The sequence below is a fragment of the Calonectris borealis genome, chromosome 2 (assembly GCF_964195595.1).
Source record: "Calonectris borealis chromosome 2, bCalBor7.hap1.2, whole genome shotgun sequence".
NCBI classification, from domain to species: domain Eukaryota; kingdom Metazoa; phylum Chordata; class Aves; order Procellariiformes; family Procellariidae; genus Calonectris; species Calonectris borealis.
Genome location: NC_134313.1, coordinates 65411894 through 65430766, shown reverse-complemented (window position 1 = coordinate 65430766; position 18873 = coordinate 65411894). Strand labels below are relative to the sequence as shown.

Here is an 18873-nt window from a genome sequence, read left to right as displayed (position 1 = left end):
TGCCATTACATTGGATTTATTTGAATTTTGTGCAATACTCTGAGCGGGGGGGGGGGGGGGAGCTTTTTTTGGCACTTCCGGGTATTTTTTTATAAAAAATTAATTGGTGAAGTACAGATAGTTGGAAATACATGGGAACAAAAAACCCCAACACTTTAGGCCACCCTGCTTTACTTTTCATAATTGGCCTTTGATATGCAAGATGTCGGACCAGAAAATAGTAATTCTTTCTTGTTTAAAGTAAATTTGTACCTTCTATAAGTTATTAAATGATCGTGAGATTTGGTTTGAATTTTGTATTTTCAGCATAGTCTACAGTAACAAACTTAGGAAGACTGTATGTATTGCATTACCTCTTATGTTTGTGCCATCTGCTCTGTATTGTTTGATTGAAGTACAGTAATAGTGAAAGAAATGTTAAAGCAACAGAAGCACAACTATGTAGTACAGTGAAATAAAGCATTCCAAATTAATTTTTTGGCATGGAATATGTGATGTTTATGCTTTTGAAGCATATGATACTCCTGAAAGTAATGCATATATACAGCATAATTAAGATAATCTGATTCATTTAGTGATTCAGAACTCATGAGAATAGGTAACAGCTGATGATACTAACAATGACACACAACCCATATGCTTTTAAGGCACGTGTGAAACCGTCAGTTCGCAAGTGCCCAAGGATTGGCATCCTGACTTCAGCATTATAAAATGGTGTCATTGTGTAGTGTTGTAAGAAATATTTTCAAGAATTTTTAAAAGGCATAATTATTTGGAGGGTAAAAAGATATATTAATATTACCTTTTTGGGAACTGAAGCTTGCAGCCATTCAAAAAGTGCTGTATACCTTTCATTTATAGCTGGCGTATAAGTGTAATTGTTGTGTGTGTACACTGCCTTCGGGGTAGTCTCTTTGAGTACCTTTGCAAACATTGTTGCATTCACACAAGTTTAGCCCTGAGTTTAAACTTAGGTTTCTTTCTCATATTGAAAGGACTATTATTATTTGAATGGTAAGGTAACTAATAATTGAGAAACACAGACATTAAAGGCTTAAAAAATGTTCAAGAAATAATGTCTGACTTAAGTTGACAGTGCTACCTTCTGTAGCACAGTTTTTGATGTCTGTAGGTTGCAATTTTGATTTCTGTAGGAAACCTCTAAATAAGTATTTGTTGCTTTGCAGTAGTCAGTGGAGCACTATCAACTATATTTTGAGTTTTTAGCCTTTATACCAAAAATTGCTCTCTGAATCCTTGATATTTCTCCTCAAATCAGGGACAGATCTATTTACTGTGCCATGGAATAGGGAATTAATCTCTTCTGCTTATGTTCGTAGGACTGCTACGTGATGGATGTTACTCTCTTGGATGAAACTGGAAAGCCCTTCTGGTGTTTCAGTGCCCCAGTCTACATGGAACTGTCTTCCAAGGCATCCAGCCTTTATGACTACATGGGTCATATCTATACCACAGACTATGCAGATTCAGAGGGCAAAGTCTGTATTGAGTTGGTATGGTTGGAAGAAACCAAGGAGTATTTTGTAGTCAATTTGGTGCTTTATATAAGCACCAAAAAGGTAAATAACTGGTATGGAACAAATTACTGACTTAATTGGGTCGTTAATTTCCTTGCTTTAAAAAAAAAACAAAACAAAAAACACACTAAACTTTTGATGCTTAAAATTGATACCAATGAGCAAGACTGTTCCTGCAAGTTTTGTGCCTTTTAGTTTTTCAGTAACAAGTGCAATTGCATAATTTTTTTTTAATTGGCATTGGAGGGATTGAAGAGACATGTTGACATAAATGAATGTTTTTCTTCTCTGTTGAACATCATATGCTTAGTCTGTTTCTGGTACTGGGTATATTGAAATTATTTTTAGGAATACTTTTCTTTATAGATACTTGTTACTGTGGTTAACGAATTGCTTCTTGTGAGAGCCATACTGTGAAGACGTCTTACCTTACGTAAGCTACACTGTTTTTGAGAACATTGACTTTTATGCCTAGTAGTAAAACAGCATGTGTGCTGTTCCCTTCAGATTCGTTACAGTGTTATTGGTAAATAACAGGTTTTAACAGGTTTTGTTAAATGCAGAAATACTTTTTTCAGAAAATACTTCACTTAAATGTATTCAAGTAGAGGATTTAAAAGGTAGGCAGGAAGTCACAGATCTGAACAATATGGCAGTTAAGGCATTTGTTAAGAAATCATATATAATATCTATTATGAAATTTCTTTAAATTCCTGTTCTGTTTTCCCATGTTCTAACCTTCTGTCTGATTTGAGCCTAGACACTTGCCTCATGTATTGGCCTATGAATAAGTGTCCCAATTATCAGTACAGCTGAGCTGACGTCTGCTCTTACCGAATGTGCGTAACTTTCGGTTGTTTTGGAAAGAATGCATATCTGATACTGTTTATCTAACAATAAGTATTCATATAAAAATTGAATGTATGTGCCTGATCTTGCCTTGAAGTAGCTGTGGGACCAAATCTTCTACTCCCTGTATAAAAAAAATAAAATGACATGATATTGAGACTCCACTGTCATTACATAGCATGTTACAAACCACAGCAAATTTGTGTAATTTCACAGTACTCTGTTAAGAAAAAAGCACAACTATATTGTTGACTTCTGTGACTTCATTATAGTAGTGATTTCCTTAAAAATAATTTCTGTCTTTTCTTTATTTGTTTAAGTACATTAATTGGTTCATGCAAGCAATGTTTATGTGTAAGCACTTGTGCTCTGTACTACAGAGACAGTAGGAGATCTATACTACAGTGGTAGGGTTGTTTCTTAATTTAACTTTCAAAGACAATAAAGTTAAGGCTGATTCAGTTTGAATTTGACTTGTATAACCTTGCTTAATGAAGAAACAGAAACATTTCTGTGTTTGGTGGTTAGCCAGTGTAACAAGCAGGATCAGCTGCATTCTGTCGTCTTTCTTATGGACTGCTGATGCTGACTGGGATCCCTTGAAGTAATATAAATGTTTTAAATGAGTGGACTGGGTGTGATGAATGCCAGAACAACAGATGCTGAAATTCATGCTGCACAGACAAGTGGCCAGTCAAGATTTTCTTTTGCCTGAAGTTAGACTTTGAGACAGTACCTTTAGTAAGGAAATGGTGGCTCAGTCCCAAAGTCCTCTCAGTCGTTGGCCTCACTGCTAAGCCTGTAAATGAACATGTAGAATTATTCTGGCTGCATTGATCCGTTGAGATGTACAAGTATGTTCTCTGACCTGCTGTGAAGCTGCCAAAGTCAATGGGCACTCAGCAGCCATAAAATGGCAAGAGTTCCGTCGTTGCTCATTCTAGCTGAATTTTTGTTGCATTTCCAATGTTGTGGTTTTTTTTTTCTTTAAATAAAGTACTTCCTTTCTTTTAAAAAACAATTTCAATTTCTAAAGCATTTGACTGTTTTATACAATTGAATGTTTTATAGCAAATTCTGGTGTCACTATTGGAGATGAAACAAGAGAGAGTACTGTCCCTACCCACAATACTCCAATGTAGTAGCGTGAAAGTTTACTAACTGAATTAATGAGGAAGAGGGTAAGTCTTTAGCAGCACTGTCAACCTAAAAAGTGATACAAGGCATAGCAGAGTTTCCTCAGGCTATTGCTAACTTATTTCTGCTGTTCATAAACAAGAATGTGTATATGCAGCAGAACCAAGCAAATGGTGGTTCTGAGATCTTCAAAAATGGACATAACTGTTGCAGAACTGTTCTCGCGCATCTTCACTGAAGTAACGGGACCATAATCTTGTCCTTTCTGAAGATATGAAGACTAAGAATCCATTTTTACCTCTTCAGATAGGCCTGAGATTGACCTAAACCTGCTGTAGTATTATGCCATGTGTACAGCTGACAGTTGCTTTTAACTTGCACAGCAGAAGAAAATTCAGCAGTTACCACCTGTATGATCAAACCTGGAAAGTTACGTGTGGCTTCACTCAAACTTCCATTTCTTCAACTCCCATCTTCCTTTCTTTGTATAAGTGAGGACATACACTGAACCTCCACAAAGAAAAAGAGTGACATTAGGTAACTGCACTGGCCCTTTTAATGAAAAAAAACCCCATCTGTTCCAAAAAACTACATGTGTTGATAAAATCTTCGGCTAATCTTCTGCGAAGTCCCTTTTTATATATCTGGTGCAATAGACGGTAGGATGAGTTGCATGTCCCACTCTGTGATAAAAGATTCTTGCTGTATAAAAGACAATTGTTAGAACAAACAGGAAAAATGGAGGCACCAGTTGAAATCTGATCATCAAAATACACAACTGGTCATGATGCTAAGCCTTACATCACATTTTTCTCTTAATGCCTCAGGATTTCTTGCAGCAGCTTTTAATGACTTTGTTAGTGTTCCGTGCTGAAGACAAGACAATGTCTTTGTAGTAATTGCATCATTTATCCAAGTAGTAGGACAATTTCTGTGAGAGAAAGTATAAGCACTTGTAAGTGGAAAAAAATTTAAAAAGATTTTACTTGTATTTGTGTGCACTTCAGGGACCAACTCATCCAAGTAAAAAGAGAGTAACCACCACCAACTTTTAAATGTGTATGTTTAAATACTCTGCAACAGATAGAACTGTAATATTTTTAAAAGGGTGATTTACCTTGTAGGCAAGCATAAAAACAGTACTTATGTTTATTTTATTGCAAATATAATAGTGCTCATTTAACATAATGAGTTTAATTGCATTGAAAAGGAATCAGTTAGTATGAAAGTGTGATTTAATGAAAGGGCTTTTATGAGATTATTCCAACAGTGGAGGAGTTGTCTTTTTAATAGAACTACATCTAAATGTTAATCCTGCCATTTCTGATTGTTTTGCCAGATGTCTGCTGTGTACCTAAATGCTTCCATGTTCTATGTTCTTCATTTTTTTTTTCTGAAAAAGGTACCTGTAAATGAAAAATGTCTTCAATGAACAATTCATTAATATTCTTGGGCACTTAATGTGATCTTCCATTGATACAAGCTGGAACTGTGTTGGTTTATATCATCTGAAGAACTGTCCTTAATTTTAACACTGCCACTCTGGAGTCATTGCCCTTTACTGCAGTTGACTTCCTTTAGTGAGGAACTAATAGCAGCTATGTATTTTTGAAGTCTTCGTAGTGTAGGCTAGTAATCAGACTGGCCTTTCACCTGTTTTGGTTTTTCTTCCCATCTTTTTGCAATTGTTTTTACAGAACCAGCTCTGCTTTCATAATGCATTTCTGTTCCAGTGCGCTTTTGACACATAGTGATTGAATACAGAAAGCAGTTTTATGGTGGATAGCCTCATTGCAGATATTTTTTTTCCTGCCTGGTCTCTCTCTTCCTATTTAGCCGGCATGTTTTGATTTGCATGCATCTCTTAGATATTTAGGTATGATCTTGATTTTGTTGAAACTGTTCTCATTGTCACATGCTTGCTTTTTGAGACAAGCATTGTCTTTTTTTTTTTCTTTCCCCAGCTACATGATTACCTGATGCTAGTGATTGAGTACTTAGCAAAAATACATGTATAATATAATAAGGATACCATGAGCTGAAATGAATTAATACTGTTTCAGATTAAGAATCTAGACATGTGATCAAGTTGTATATCTTAAGTATACCTTAATGAGTTACCATCCAGCAACAGTCATATAGTAGCCTATCTTGTATTTACCAGATGTTCCAACACATTCAAACAATTAGAAGGAGATTTAGGTAAAAGCATTTGCTCTTCTGCCCGTCTGGCATTTTCCTACAGTTCAGCTGATATGCAGTGACTCACTAAGTTGTGGTAACTGAATCTCAGCTCAAATATAACTGCATCAGAAACTGCACAGATAAAACAGTGCTTTGAGAAATTAAAATGAGAACAAGCAATGGGTTTTAATCCCTGCTTATGTGTAGTGGGTTGGAAGGACCTTAATAGGAAAAGTTAAATTCTGTCAGTTTCCTGTCTCTTGCTTCCACCATAAATCAGAATGGAAAATGGTGCTAACAAGGATAACTAGTGCATTGTGTGTGGTGAGGAAGGATTTATCGTACTGAACGTCAAAGCATTGCTTATTCTGTTCCTACTTCAAATTTTAAACCATTTTTAGGAGTCTTTCGCATGCTGTGCCTCTTTTGAAATGTCTGTGGAAAAGGAGTAATGTTGCTCTGTATTAGTGCTACTTCAGCTGTGGAGGTGTTTATAATAAAGTTGAAAACTAAGGCTTTTAAACACACCAAAGAAAACTGAAATGGGAGTTATTCTTTCTAGGTTTAAGTTGTTTATCTCTTTTTGAAGAGAGATGGACCTTTTGAAGGGAAATGCACTTATGAGTCAGATACTGATCATATATTAGTAGGTAGGATTACTTTTGTTCTGCATACAGACCACTTGGAATGCATCTTAATAATTTTTACTCTCCTGAATCAGTCATGCACAAAGTTAAATTCAGCCGTCGTGATGAAATCTTACCCAAAAAAATGCAGTGTGTAGATGAGGTGCTTAGGGACATGGTTTAGTAGGCATGGTGGTGTTGAGTTGATGGTTGGGTTCGATGATCTTAGAGGTCTTTTCCAACCTTAATGATTCTATGATTCTATAACAAATGTAGCAACGTGTGGGATTAGGAGGGAGTGACATAGTAGTAGTTAGTTTCCCCCAGACAAATTTGTGTAAGCAGACTTTGATATGTACAAAGCATGAGCAGAAGGCAGTTCTTTTGGCCTTCAGTTTTCACTAATTTTTGTATCTGTGTAGGAATTTGTGGAGCACAAGGATTCTTGCCCAATTTACTCAGTATTCCTGAAGGATCAAAGTTCAAGTATTGGACTCCACTTTTATGCAGCTGGAGACCTCTGCGTGTGGGTTGATTTAGGATACTCTTTAGAATTGAAGTGCTAGTTAACCTGTCTGTTGTTGAACTGTATATGAAAAAGTTTGCATTGTTTTATGCAGCTCTATTCCATTAAAAGCCAACCTGCAACAATGGGTTCTTTCTCAAAAACATGAATTTAAAAATTTATCCATTACTGATGAGTACATTCATACATTGCCTCATTCTCATTAGCCAGCAAACAAAACTGGAAAAAACCCAGTGCCACAAAGTTTATCACTTTTGAGAGACACAGGCTTTTTTCCTGGCATCTCCCCACAATGACTGTTTGCAAGTACAGTGTAATCTCTAACGTACTAGGGGCCTTCCATTTAAGTAACTAAATACACTTATATGTGGAATTTTAATTTACTGTCACAGAGCACTCTCTGAGACTCTTCTGCTGTGCCTTGGTCCCTCATTTTACACCTGCAGTAATTTTGTGCAAATTGCGTACAGTAATATTTCAGTGCAAAGAGGAAGATGTCTGCAAATTGTAAAGTCCAAAGAGAGGCCCATCTTGCAAGTCAGACTGCACATCCGTATTTGTGTTACATGGGACATTTATTCCATGATTTATTAAAATTGGAGTTTCAGTGGGTGCTTCGGCTCAGCTCTTTATGTTTATTCCTACTAATGCAGCAGTAAGAATTTCCAGTGTAGATGTCCTTTATAATCTCGTATCTCCATGAGAGCTGAAATAAATTATCTAGCAGTGAAACTGGGCAGAATTACATTCAGTAAGAAGAAGATTTAAGTTTTCTGATTTGTGTTGATGGTTTCGCCTTGACTATTAAAAATCTGATTTAAGCAAATGACCTGTTTCCAACTAATGCTTGGGTATTAGCATAAAAACAGTCTTGATTCTTGCTTTTTTTGCCAGAATCTGTATAGAAGCTAATTCTCAGATGTTAGCAGACTGCCCCAAATTTATAACTGCTTGATCCAACTGAAAATAATGCACGCCGTTTGACTGTTGTAGCAGCTACTTGTTCCTCTGAGATTCTTCTCTGAAAAAGTAATTTTTTCTCTTTTAGAGATAAGAATAACAGAAGTTGATTTACCCCTTTTGTCCTTCATTAATAATTTTTGCCAAGCTTTTGTTACATTTATGTTCTCATAGTGTAGACATACCTAGGTAGAGAGTACGTGTGTATCTGTGTGAAAACTTCCTTATAACTCCAGGTAATCATAATACATTTTCTAGCTGTGAATAATTTGCTGCCTCCTTTAAATCTGCAATTTGAATCTTTTTCCAAGGACTGAGTTTTTGGAAGGTTGTTTTTCAAGACCCAGAGATATTTTACAACACTGGATCTCTCTCTCTCTCTCCCCCCCCGCAGCCACCTCTGCCTTTTTTTCCTTTCGCTTTTTTTTCCTCCTCCCCCGGCCTGTTTCACATCGTTGCAGCAAATTTCAGACAGGGCACTTTCTCATTTTACTCCTTTTACTGATTTTTTTTTCTAGCCCTATGGAAGCACCCACCACCTTTTACTAACCTTGTTGTACATTTGGCATTCCAGGCAGCTCCTGTGTAGAGCAATCTCATTCCTTTCATTTCCTTTTCTCGTTTCAATGTGATATATAAAATAACACACACTAACTTGCGCACAAAGTCTTATTCTTAGAGAATGGCCCATGACAGTTCATTCTGTTTCTCACATGGGCAGCAGCTGGCATCTGTGCAGGGTCAGGTGCAGTGTAAGGCTGGTACAAGAAATGTAGCCAACAAATGGTAATCTTTGCAGCTCCTCCTTGGAAACTGCAGCAGGAGACTGCAAGAAAAAGGTCACTATGTAATGACATGTACAAGGGTTGCAGCTGAAGGTGGAAAAAGGTGTTCTTCAGGCTTCAACCTCTACCTCTTTTTTTTTTTCCTGTTGCTTTTGCTTCTTTACCTGTTTCTTCCCACCCACACTTTTTTAGATCAGATACTGCGTCTGCAGTTAAGCATTCATTTTTTCTACTGTTAGGGTGCTTCTTCTCAAGGCACCAAAATAGCTGGTGGTCTGGCTGTCCTTGGAGTTTATTTTCATTGAATGATTCTGTTTGCATATGCTTACCTACTCTCTCCTTCCCTCTCCTGCTACATGTATTTCTTGTAAAGGTGTTTGTATGAGGAAGCAAAGAACTTGTTTACTACTAAGGGGGTATAGGATAGGCAACAACTGTTAACTTTTAGGCACTGGTCGCTACCAATGTTTTCCGTGTAGCAGGCTAAGACTTGAACTGGGGAGCAGCACTAAGTTCTGCTGTCTTGGAGGAAAATGAATGCTTCCCCTCCTCGGTTTCCCCCATGTACCTCTTTCTTTCCCATGAAGGTAGTGAAAGACACTAGTAACAGGATTACTAGTTAGTAATCCTTGGAGGTAACTTGCTCAGGTGCATAGAGGCAGGTGAGATAAATCTAAGGCCTTTGAGTCCACGAACTTTCTTGCACCGGGGTAGAACAAAGAGCTTGACAAAGAGCTTGTCATGAGACGAGTCCTAAAAGAGAGATGGAGTTTGGGTGGAAGCAGAAAGTCAATGTGGATGGCCCATGAACCTATTGGTTTGTTGTAATCCTTATGGAGAGGTGAATTTCTTTTATTTCCAGGATGTCTCTCAGAATGCAAAGTTTACCCATGAGCTGGGCAATTTACTGAGCAGTAATTTACTGGAGTTTCGGACTAGCCCTTCTGTGGTGTAATTGTGTTACTGATGATACCAGTCTCATGTGCTATGGACCATTGTTGAGGGTTCAGGAAATGTAATGTAAGGCTGGTACAAGAAATGTAGCCAACAAATGGTAATCTTTGCAGCTCCTCCTTGGAAACTGCAGCAGGAGGCTGCAGGAAAAAAGTCACTATGTAATGACACGTACAAGGGTTGCAGCTGAAGGTGGAAAAAAGTTCTGTTCTTCAGGCTTCAACCTCTACCTCTTTTTTTCCCCCCCGGTTGCTTTTCCTTCTTTACCTGTTTCTTCCCACCCGCATTTTTTTACATCAGATACTGCCTCTGTCTTATCTTAATCCAAACGGTATCCATAGAGGGGATCAGGGGGATGTGCCTTGTCCATTTATCTGTTGAATATTTGGCAGGTTTGCTGCTGGGAGCTGCCGGGACCTTTTTTAGCTTCATCAGTGTCAGGCAAATGGTCTGGCCACGTAATGACTATAATAAATCTTGTTTGATCTGTTCCCACAAGTGTGGAACTGAATATCTTATAAAGGTGTGGGGCGATTCCTGATGTCCTTGATGAAAACAACAGTAGCTGCCCAGTGGATTAAAGCAACTGAGAGACAGAAGATTCCAGTATAATACAGGCTTGTAAACCAGCAAAGTTTATACAGAATATGTCACACTGGTAGCATCTGCTTACTACTGGCAAAACTGGATAGTTTATAGAAGAGGTTTCAGCCATTTGTAAGGAAAATGTGAACTGAAGCATGAATTTAATATGTATGGTAGCTGCCATCAGGCAACAGGGACTTAGTGAACTTTCTAGCCATCTATTCTGTAAAGGACATAAATCATAAACTAGCACTTTTCCCTGCCACTTTCACTAATGCTTATTTTCACATTACACTCCTGTAACTCTGTGACAGACAGCGAGAGAAGTCACATAGGCATGTGAGATTTGGCTCAGCTAGTAGAATTTTCAGGCTGTAAAATAAGGAGTAGGGGAAAGAGGGTCCTTTTGTGAAAATATTTAGCTTAACTTCTGTTGCAGCTTACAGATTCAGTAGAAGAAATTGCATACTAATCATTTAGCCTTAAGCATGTTAACACGTAAGGGAGTTTAATGAGTTAGTTTAAACTGAAAGGAATTTTGTAATTTGCACTGAAATTGGTTAATCTTATTCATTGGGTTTAAAAAACTCCTGTTGATATTATAGGCGATGCTTTTCCTAGTTTGCATTTTAAGTGAATTTAATGCTGCGGAAAGTGCTTCCTTCAGGCAGAGGTGTCCTAAGTAGATCAAGAATGGTGCAGCGTGGATGGCACTAAGGTTCATCAGCAACTTCACCCTGGGAGTGTCACCTCCAGACATATGCAAGTAGCTCAGCAGTCATGTCCTTTCAGCTTTGCTACCTCTAGAGATACTAAAGGTGATGCAGCAAGTTAGCATCATACAGAAATTCCATCCTGCAATAGCATAAACCTGCAGTTTGGTTACAATCTTCCGTTAACTGTGGGGAGAAACAGGTTTTGACATGCAAGCAGTTTATATCTGTGTTACTTGCTTTTCAGTTATGTGGCTGATCTTATCCTGCTGCCTTGAAATAACTGTAAGATAGCATATCTTATCTGATGATGAAAGAAGGCTATGTTGAATTTCTTCGACTGGATTTTAATCAGTGACTTGAAAGGTACCATCTACTACAAAATCTCACTTTGAGTATCTATGCATACATCTAGTTTGGCTTTTTGGGAATAAAATCACCACCTATTTCTTCCATAGTCCCAGATTTTTTTCAGTGAGAATATTGACAGATGCATATCTGTGGGAAAGAGTTTGATCCCAGCAGGACTTATGTGATAAGCGTAGTTAAACATGTGAGTGTACATTTGAAAAGTCTAAGGTTCTGTCAATACAAAATTTGCTTTTTGTATTCACATTTCCCTCATTGCCTTTATGAGAAGGTTTATTCCTGTGCTCATTGGAAAATTCCTTTCTCTGTCTTTCCAGCATTACATAGGAAGCGCTGTTCTTCTGTTGAAGCACCTGCAGTAATGTAATGGTAAAATGCATCTCCTTGTAACGGCTCCTAATCAGGTTACTGTGAGAAAGATAATTTTGTAAGGTCTCTGTCAAAAACCCCAATTTTTTTCTGAGAAGTTAAAGTTGCAATCGGAAAGGGATGCTTGAAAAGAATTCTAAAAGTAGCTGGGCCAGTTTTGCTGGGCTGAGAAAAATGAAGTTCATGTCCTTTCCCTTTCCCTCCTTCCAGCCAATGTATCTTGAAACTGCGGCAGTAAATCTAGGGGTAGTCACGCAAATATCCTTTCCTAGTAACTGCTCTCCCCATGTGGTTACACTGATTAGCAATGTTTAGTTTGTAGGTCAGGATTCATTTGATTCTATGTGCTTGTTTATCACTGCCCTAGAGTCACTCATTGAAGAGCTAGTTACTGAGTGTACAGTTCTAGTTTGTACTCATTGTGACCTTTGGGCTTCTGCACATTTTTCTGGAATAATGTTTTTTTCAGTAGCATTCTGGCTACCATCTACAGTTCCTGTCTCTTCGGTGAATTCTGTTCCAGGCTCCTTTTCATTATGCCTGCGTCAATCCCAGGGTTTCTGTATCCTGCTGCATTAAGTTCTATAATACTGTTGTGGTTTAACCCCAGCCAGCAACGAAGCCCCACCCAGCTGCTCGCTCACTCCCCCCCGGTGGGATGGGGGAGGGAATCGGAAGGGTAAAAGTGAGAAAACTCGTGGGTTGAGATAAAGAAGTTTGATAGGGAAAGCAAAAGCTGCGCACGCAAGCAAAGCAAAACAAGGAATTCCTTCACTGCTTCCCATCGGCAGGCAGATGTTCAGCCATCTCCAGGAAAGCAGGGCTCCATCATGCGTAACGGTTACTTGGGAAGACAAACGCCATCACTCCAAACGTCCCCCCTTCCTTCTTCTTCCCCCAGCTTTATATGCTGAGCATGATGCCATATGGTATGGAATAGCCCTTTGGTCAGCTGGGGTCAGCTGTCCCGGCTGTGCCCCCTCCCAGCTTCTTGTGCACCTGGCAGAGCATGGGAAGCTGAAAAGTCCTTGACGAGTGTAAGCACTACTTAGCAACAACTAAAACATCAGTGTGTTATCAACATTATTCTCATACTAAATCCAAAACACAGCACTATACCAGCTACTAGGAAGAAAATTCACTCTATCCCAGCTGAAACCAGGACAAGTATATATGAAGTCACTTTCTTTGGGTGGAAGAGTCAGGATGGTTCCACTGTAAAATGTGTAAGTGGGGTCAGAGTTGGACTTTGCTGCTAGGGTTTGCATAAAAAATGGGTTCTATTTCACTTCCTCTTAGTTAATTTGTACGGTTAAAATGTAATTGTTCATCTAAGCTGAAGCAAGAGATTGTTTTGAAATGTTTTTTATGCCAGCAGATCTTTGATCAATGAACCAAGAATCATCAGCTTGTATAGATTTTAAAACTCTTCACTGCCCATGCTCTGCAAATGACTTCTATATTTGTCTTTGATATCATAACAATGTTTTTGTCTAGTGCTCCCTTACAACTGCTCCGTTTTCTGCACAGCATGAAGTTGGATAGATTCAAAAAATGTTCTGTTTTACCTAAAAACCTCAAAAAGCAAAGTTTTTAGGGAATAATCCTAAGTATTATTTGTATTGTAGGATTTGGAAGATCTGATAATTTGTATTACACCTTTGGCAGTGCAACCTTTGGCAATGTGATTCCTTACTGTTTCCCCCCTCCCCACCCAGGTGTCTGACTGCGTGGTGGTGAAAGCAGGCATGAGAGTATGAATCTTAAAGACTTACATTATTTATTTTCCTGTGATTTGTATTTCAGACATTTTTTAAAGACCTGTTATATTGAGCGCGTGGTTTATGCTGAATTGCCCATTCCTGGGTGGTAAAAATTTATTTGGAACTAAAGCAGGAAATGGGTCACCAGCTAGCACCCACCAGACCAGCAGCATTCCCCCTCATATCCTCAGCTCTCACATGGAAAGGAGAAGTGACAGTCTATATTTGAGGAGGCTTGGGACTGTTTATCTTCTGTTAAGTGTGAAGCACATAACTAAGTCATAAATCTTACTACCGTCAGTGCTGTTAAAACAGATGTATGATCCCATTTAAAAGTGGCTGTTGCATTTTTGTTCTGTTTTGCTTTTTCCCAGTTAATTTCCAAACCCTGTTGCACCTCATTGAGGTACTGTACCATCACTGTTGAAGAGTCACTTTGCGTGATCACATCGTTTCTGTAATACCTGAATGTTGACCTGGAATTTCTATTACCCGTTGAGAGTCAGAAGGCTGCTAGTACAAATGGCAGCATCTTAGAAAAATCTGCCACCATTTCTTATTACTTATGATGAAGTAATGGGTAGAAACTTCTGAAGTGCCAAGCTTTAGAAACTGAAAAAACAATTTAATGTGTTCTTACTTGACTGCATTTATTTAACCGGCACTTAGTAAAAGAAAGCAAAACACCCCAGAAGGGCTTTGCAAGATGGAACAGTATCCTAAGGAATGCCAGAGTCCAAGGTAAGTGCTTCTATTTATGCAGTTGTTCTGTTTCCTGCTTGTGTGAAAATGTAAAAATGTTGGGAAAGTTATGTTTAGATGTTTAATATGAGTAACTCTGTTCTACATCTTTCACCATAGGTGTATTCTTTATTCACCATTTCTGTGTGGTAACAGTGCAGTGGAGAAAGACATCTGACTTAAGACGTGTTAGCACCGTGTGGTGCACTACTGCTTTCAGGATGCAAAAGATGACTCTGAGGTAGATAATGAAACTCCACTGCTCAAAGACATTTGTAGATCCATGTGCAGGTTCAAAGAATAGTATAGCTGTGGCAACACAGGGCTAATGTGTTCATATAGGACTGTGTTGATACAGTTCTGGAACTGGAAGCATAGTGCTAGCTTGGGTATTTTTCTGAATTCTTCTGCCCAACAAGCAACAAAATTTAAATTATTTGATTTTTTAAAAAAAGCAGCCCTGAGGCTGAAAAACTGTAAGTGTGCTCAGTTATTAGACAGTCCTCCTCCTGATTTAAAAAAAAAAGAAAAAAAATTAAAACTACAGGCTACACTGCTTCTGGAATTGATGTGCAGCATCTGAAGGTAGCCAAGAGCCAGTCTATTATGTATGAGATGAGGTTAAATGAGACACAACTGTAAAGTGACACAACTGTACAATATTTCTAATACTTGATGGACAAGGATAGTTCAGCTTGTGTTGAAGCCCAATAATTTGGCAAGTGGATGTTATTTGTAGTAAGTAGATTGATCTTAAATAGTATGTAATGCCACAGTGACATCTGAAAGGTGATTCTAGCAGGTAGCAAGAAATACATACTTTTCTGAGACAAGAAACAAGATGTGCATTGTAACAGCAAACTTCTAAAAAGATGGAAGCGGGATAATTCATTATGGTGCTACGGAAAATGCTGTGATTGCTGAACAGCTTATAAACTTTATTATTATTATTAGGAAATTATGGTAACTCGTTAACTGCAATGCTTCCCAAAAAATGATACATTCAATGTTCTAGTGTTAGGAACTCGTTGCATGCTGTATACTACACTCAATGGAGATGATTTTAATCTGGCATTTGCATGACATGATTTGTTTCAAATGTTCTCTGTCATGCATGCGAGTAATTTATTTTAGCAGCTGGAAAATGCATTTGAGTCTGTGGTATACATTGACATGTAATTTTCCATTTTCTTACATGCTGATGGCATTTAAAGGCTTTGAATTGTTCACAGCAGTAGATGTTCCTTCTAGGGGAGGTTAGAACAACATTCTCGTCGTAGACTCAGTTGGATCTCTTTAGTGCACCCTACCGGGTTTGGTATGTATTTGAATAAATGGATACATATGGACAATGCAGACTCATGCAAACTCCTCATTATCTGCACTACGTGAAACGTTGTTAACATTATTGTCTCAGAACCCATTGTCAGGCATTGTAGCACATGGGAGTAAAGATAAAACGGCAGCACAAAGCAGACTGTCTTTGGCCAACAGGGAAAAGGTGTATTTGCAGTTTGGGGAGAACCAAAATTGCATCAGAGGTAGGGGGATGACTCAATGGAAAGATAATAATCTGTCAATCAAAATGACTGCTATAAAGGGGGTAATCTAATAATGTAAGTCTCTCATGCAGTCCTTGTGTTTCTTTAGTACATGAATGCATGGTATATCTTCCTCGGTGTCCTTTGTAGTCTTTTCCCCTCCTGGCAAAAACTGGAGAGGGGAAGAGGAACTGCCTTCTTATTTTAGACAACTGATATTCCATTTCCACTTTTTGGAAGGCTTTATTTCTGTAAATAGCTGTGTTTAATAATGTTTACCTTTGTTGGATGTGCTGTTATCTCACACATTGAATACAAGTAATATCTCTTTTTGCCCTTTGTCTGAGATCCATCTCTGTTCTGGCACCCATGGGAGGAAGGGATCCCTTTGAAAGGAATGATGAAACCGGAGATGTCTGGAAATTATTTTATAAAAGCTGATCCTAAGAAGGTAGTAATGCATGGTTTTGGAAAGCAGCTGGTTCAGTGCTCTGATAACTGCAGTGCTTAGATCCGCTCTCTGTATCAAGTGGCCAGGCTCTGTTGTAGGCCAACTCTTCCTGCGTTACAGTGTTTCTGATGCTGATGCCTTCAAGATGTTCTGGTGACCTCACATAAAACACTGAGTTATAAATCTTTCAAATGGGTAGCTTTGTAAAAAGTATTTGGTGGTGGTGGTTGCCACTTTTTTAAATTTACCATTTTCTGAAATGTCAAGACAGAAGTTTATATTACAGAGTTTCATTTAACATTTTTCAACCCTGCCTTTTTGTTTTTGCAAGGTGCTTTACAATAAAATGACTGAAAAAATTGCTCACCCATCCAAAAAAAGAAAGCCATTGTCAAGCAGGTACTTTTTGACATTTTGAAAATCTGTAGCATATAGAGCCATAAAATGTGGGTGGCCAGAATAGAAAAATACTTTGATATAAGTAGATCAACTTAATTAAGGCTTTCAAATAGTTCAGCTGTTAAAAACTGCCCCCGTAAGGTGAATTGATTCTAAGACGACTGACTTGGCGGGGGGGGAATCTATGATATCATCTATGTCTAGTACAATGTACATGACATCAACACAACTAATCTTTTCTTACTGCTTGTATTTGTTACCCTCTATTTGCATTGCCAATACGTCCCTCCAATGAAAATGAGTATTTTAGCAGAGGCAGGGAATGACGTCTTTGTATTGAGGTAGATTCTCTTAGTGATGAATACTCTGCGGGGTTAGAACCTAATTGCAGGAGTGGTGCATTGACAGAGGCAGGCAGCAGATGTATTCTCCTGTTTGTCATTCTCACGTCGTAATAGTTGAGGAAAAAGAGTGAACCTGTGGAAATGCTTACTGATAAGAGTTATATATTTCAGTCCAGTTTTTTTGTGTGAAGCCTTTTAGAATGCAAGTATATTAGAACTTATGGCAATGGTTAAAGATTGTTGTGCAAATCCTCTTCCTCTTTATGGCAATTGCTCACCTTTTCAGAATGACTTCCATTACTTTCAGCTCAGCATTAATACTTTAGCTGAGGGATGTTTTATACTATATTTCCCAGAACAAATTAAAATAAAATCGTTATAGTTTAGGACTCAAATTCTTCCAGTGCGAAGCAGAATTTTAGTCTCAAATACTGCAGTTCTAATTCTGTAAGTTATGATTTCTGAGCAGGTTCATTATTTATGCAACATGACTTTTTCCATCAATAATTCTTAGATTATGCTAATTAACAGAATATAATAATTTGCATATAAAAGATGTTAGGTGGCACTGATATATCATTACTTAGGGCAATGTAGATTATACTGATGAAGAGTGCAAAAAAGTTTTCTGTCTCAGTGCATCAGGAAAATGAAGAATCACTGAAGTCTTGAGTTTATATACTGCACAAAGGTACTGATCTTACACATATTAAATTATCCTTCAGATTTAACTTACAGCTATGATCTGCACCGTTCATAGAATGAGCGCTTCAAACAGCTGCTTGTCTGTGTTGTATTCTTCTCTTTGCAGCCACTACTGGAAGTATTTGAAGGCTTTTAGCTGGACTTGAAGTTCACTGGAGCCCCAGTCTGTGAAAAATTATCACGAACCTACAGAATGAAGAAAAATACTGTGATGATTCTTGTATTGTGCTGCTGTTCTCCCTGCTTGATTTCCCTCTCTTTCCTCAGCCTTCTGTACATCTTTGTCCTGGTAGTACTGTTTCCCGCAATCTCATCTCTCAGGTATAACAGCTTGTCCTGTCTGTCTTGGTTGCTTTCTTGGATGCAAACAGGGATTTGCATCAGTACTGTTGCAATTTCAGTTAAGAAATGTGAGAGCTAAAGGAAAGCTTTATCGTATTTTTGTTCCTTTTAGTTTGGTGTCAAGTTTTCTGTCCCTTGTTTGGTGGTTCTCCCATCCTTCTTTCCTGGTTTCCTCCTCCATTGCTATTCCAGCACTGAAAGGGTCTCTCTTACTTCAGCAGAGAACTGCTTTTTTCTGGTTTCAGACCTTTCTTTCACAGCCACTTTTTTCACTGAACTTTTGGAGTAAATTTTTTCCTCATATGTGTCCTCCCTCCACAGTGTTCTCTCTTCCTCAATTTTTTCCATGCTCTTTCTTATTCAGAATTCAAATGTTTATAAATAACTGGACAGAATTTGAGAAAACGGGAACATATCCCAGTTGTGTGTGGTTGTCCTAGGCTCTTTTTGGATTAAGAAATCATGTATTTTGCTCCTTCCCAGCCCTTCATGTTTTAGAGCTACTTCCCTTTTTTTTTCTTTTTTTTTTGTGTTTAAAGGCCTATCTGTGCTTGTGAACTGTCAGATCGAGAGCTGTATTTAAGATCTTACATAAGATACCTCTGATACATCTACTTGTAAGTGGAACAGTGTTGTAGATGAGACCAGAATTTCGTCTGTCCTTTTCTCTTTCTGAGACTGTTTATAGCAGAAGCCTACATATGATTTTTAAGTCTAAGGCAAACACATGAGGATACTTTTTGCCAAGCAGTCTTCTAAGTTCCAGTGATTTGTCTTATGGATATCTTGAGACAAATGTATATGTCTTTGTATTTAGTAGTCCAACCTGGATGTACTTTTTTCCCTCCTTCATGAGTTTCCCCTCCTTTTGACTCCTTCATGAGTCAAAAACTGTTTTTGACTGCAAATTTTTAGTTTTCGTAATAGCTTGGGGCAGCAAGCTCCACAGCTGAATCACACAAGGTGTGAAGTGGTATCTCCTTTATTTGTTT

The 18873-nt window shown here is 38.1% G+C and overlaps 1 protein-coding gene across 1 annotated transcript in view; it reads left to right on the top strand.

Moving 5' to 3' along the window:
• Positions 1-3408, top strand: part of FBXO15 (F-box protein 15) — a 29314-nt gene extending 25906 nt beyond the window's left edge. Inside the window, exon 10 of the mRNA XM_075142178.1 lies at positions 1341-3408. Within this exon, the coding sequence (XP_074998279.1) occupies positions 1341-1610 (270 nt within the window). The 3' untranslated portion in view covers positions 1611-3408. The remainder of the gene's footprint in view (positions 1-1340) is intronic.
• Positions 3409-18873: the final 15465 nt, after the last annotated feature.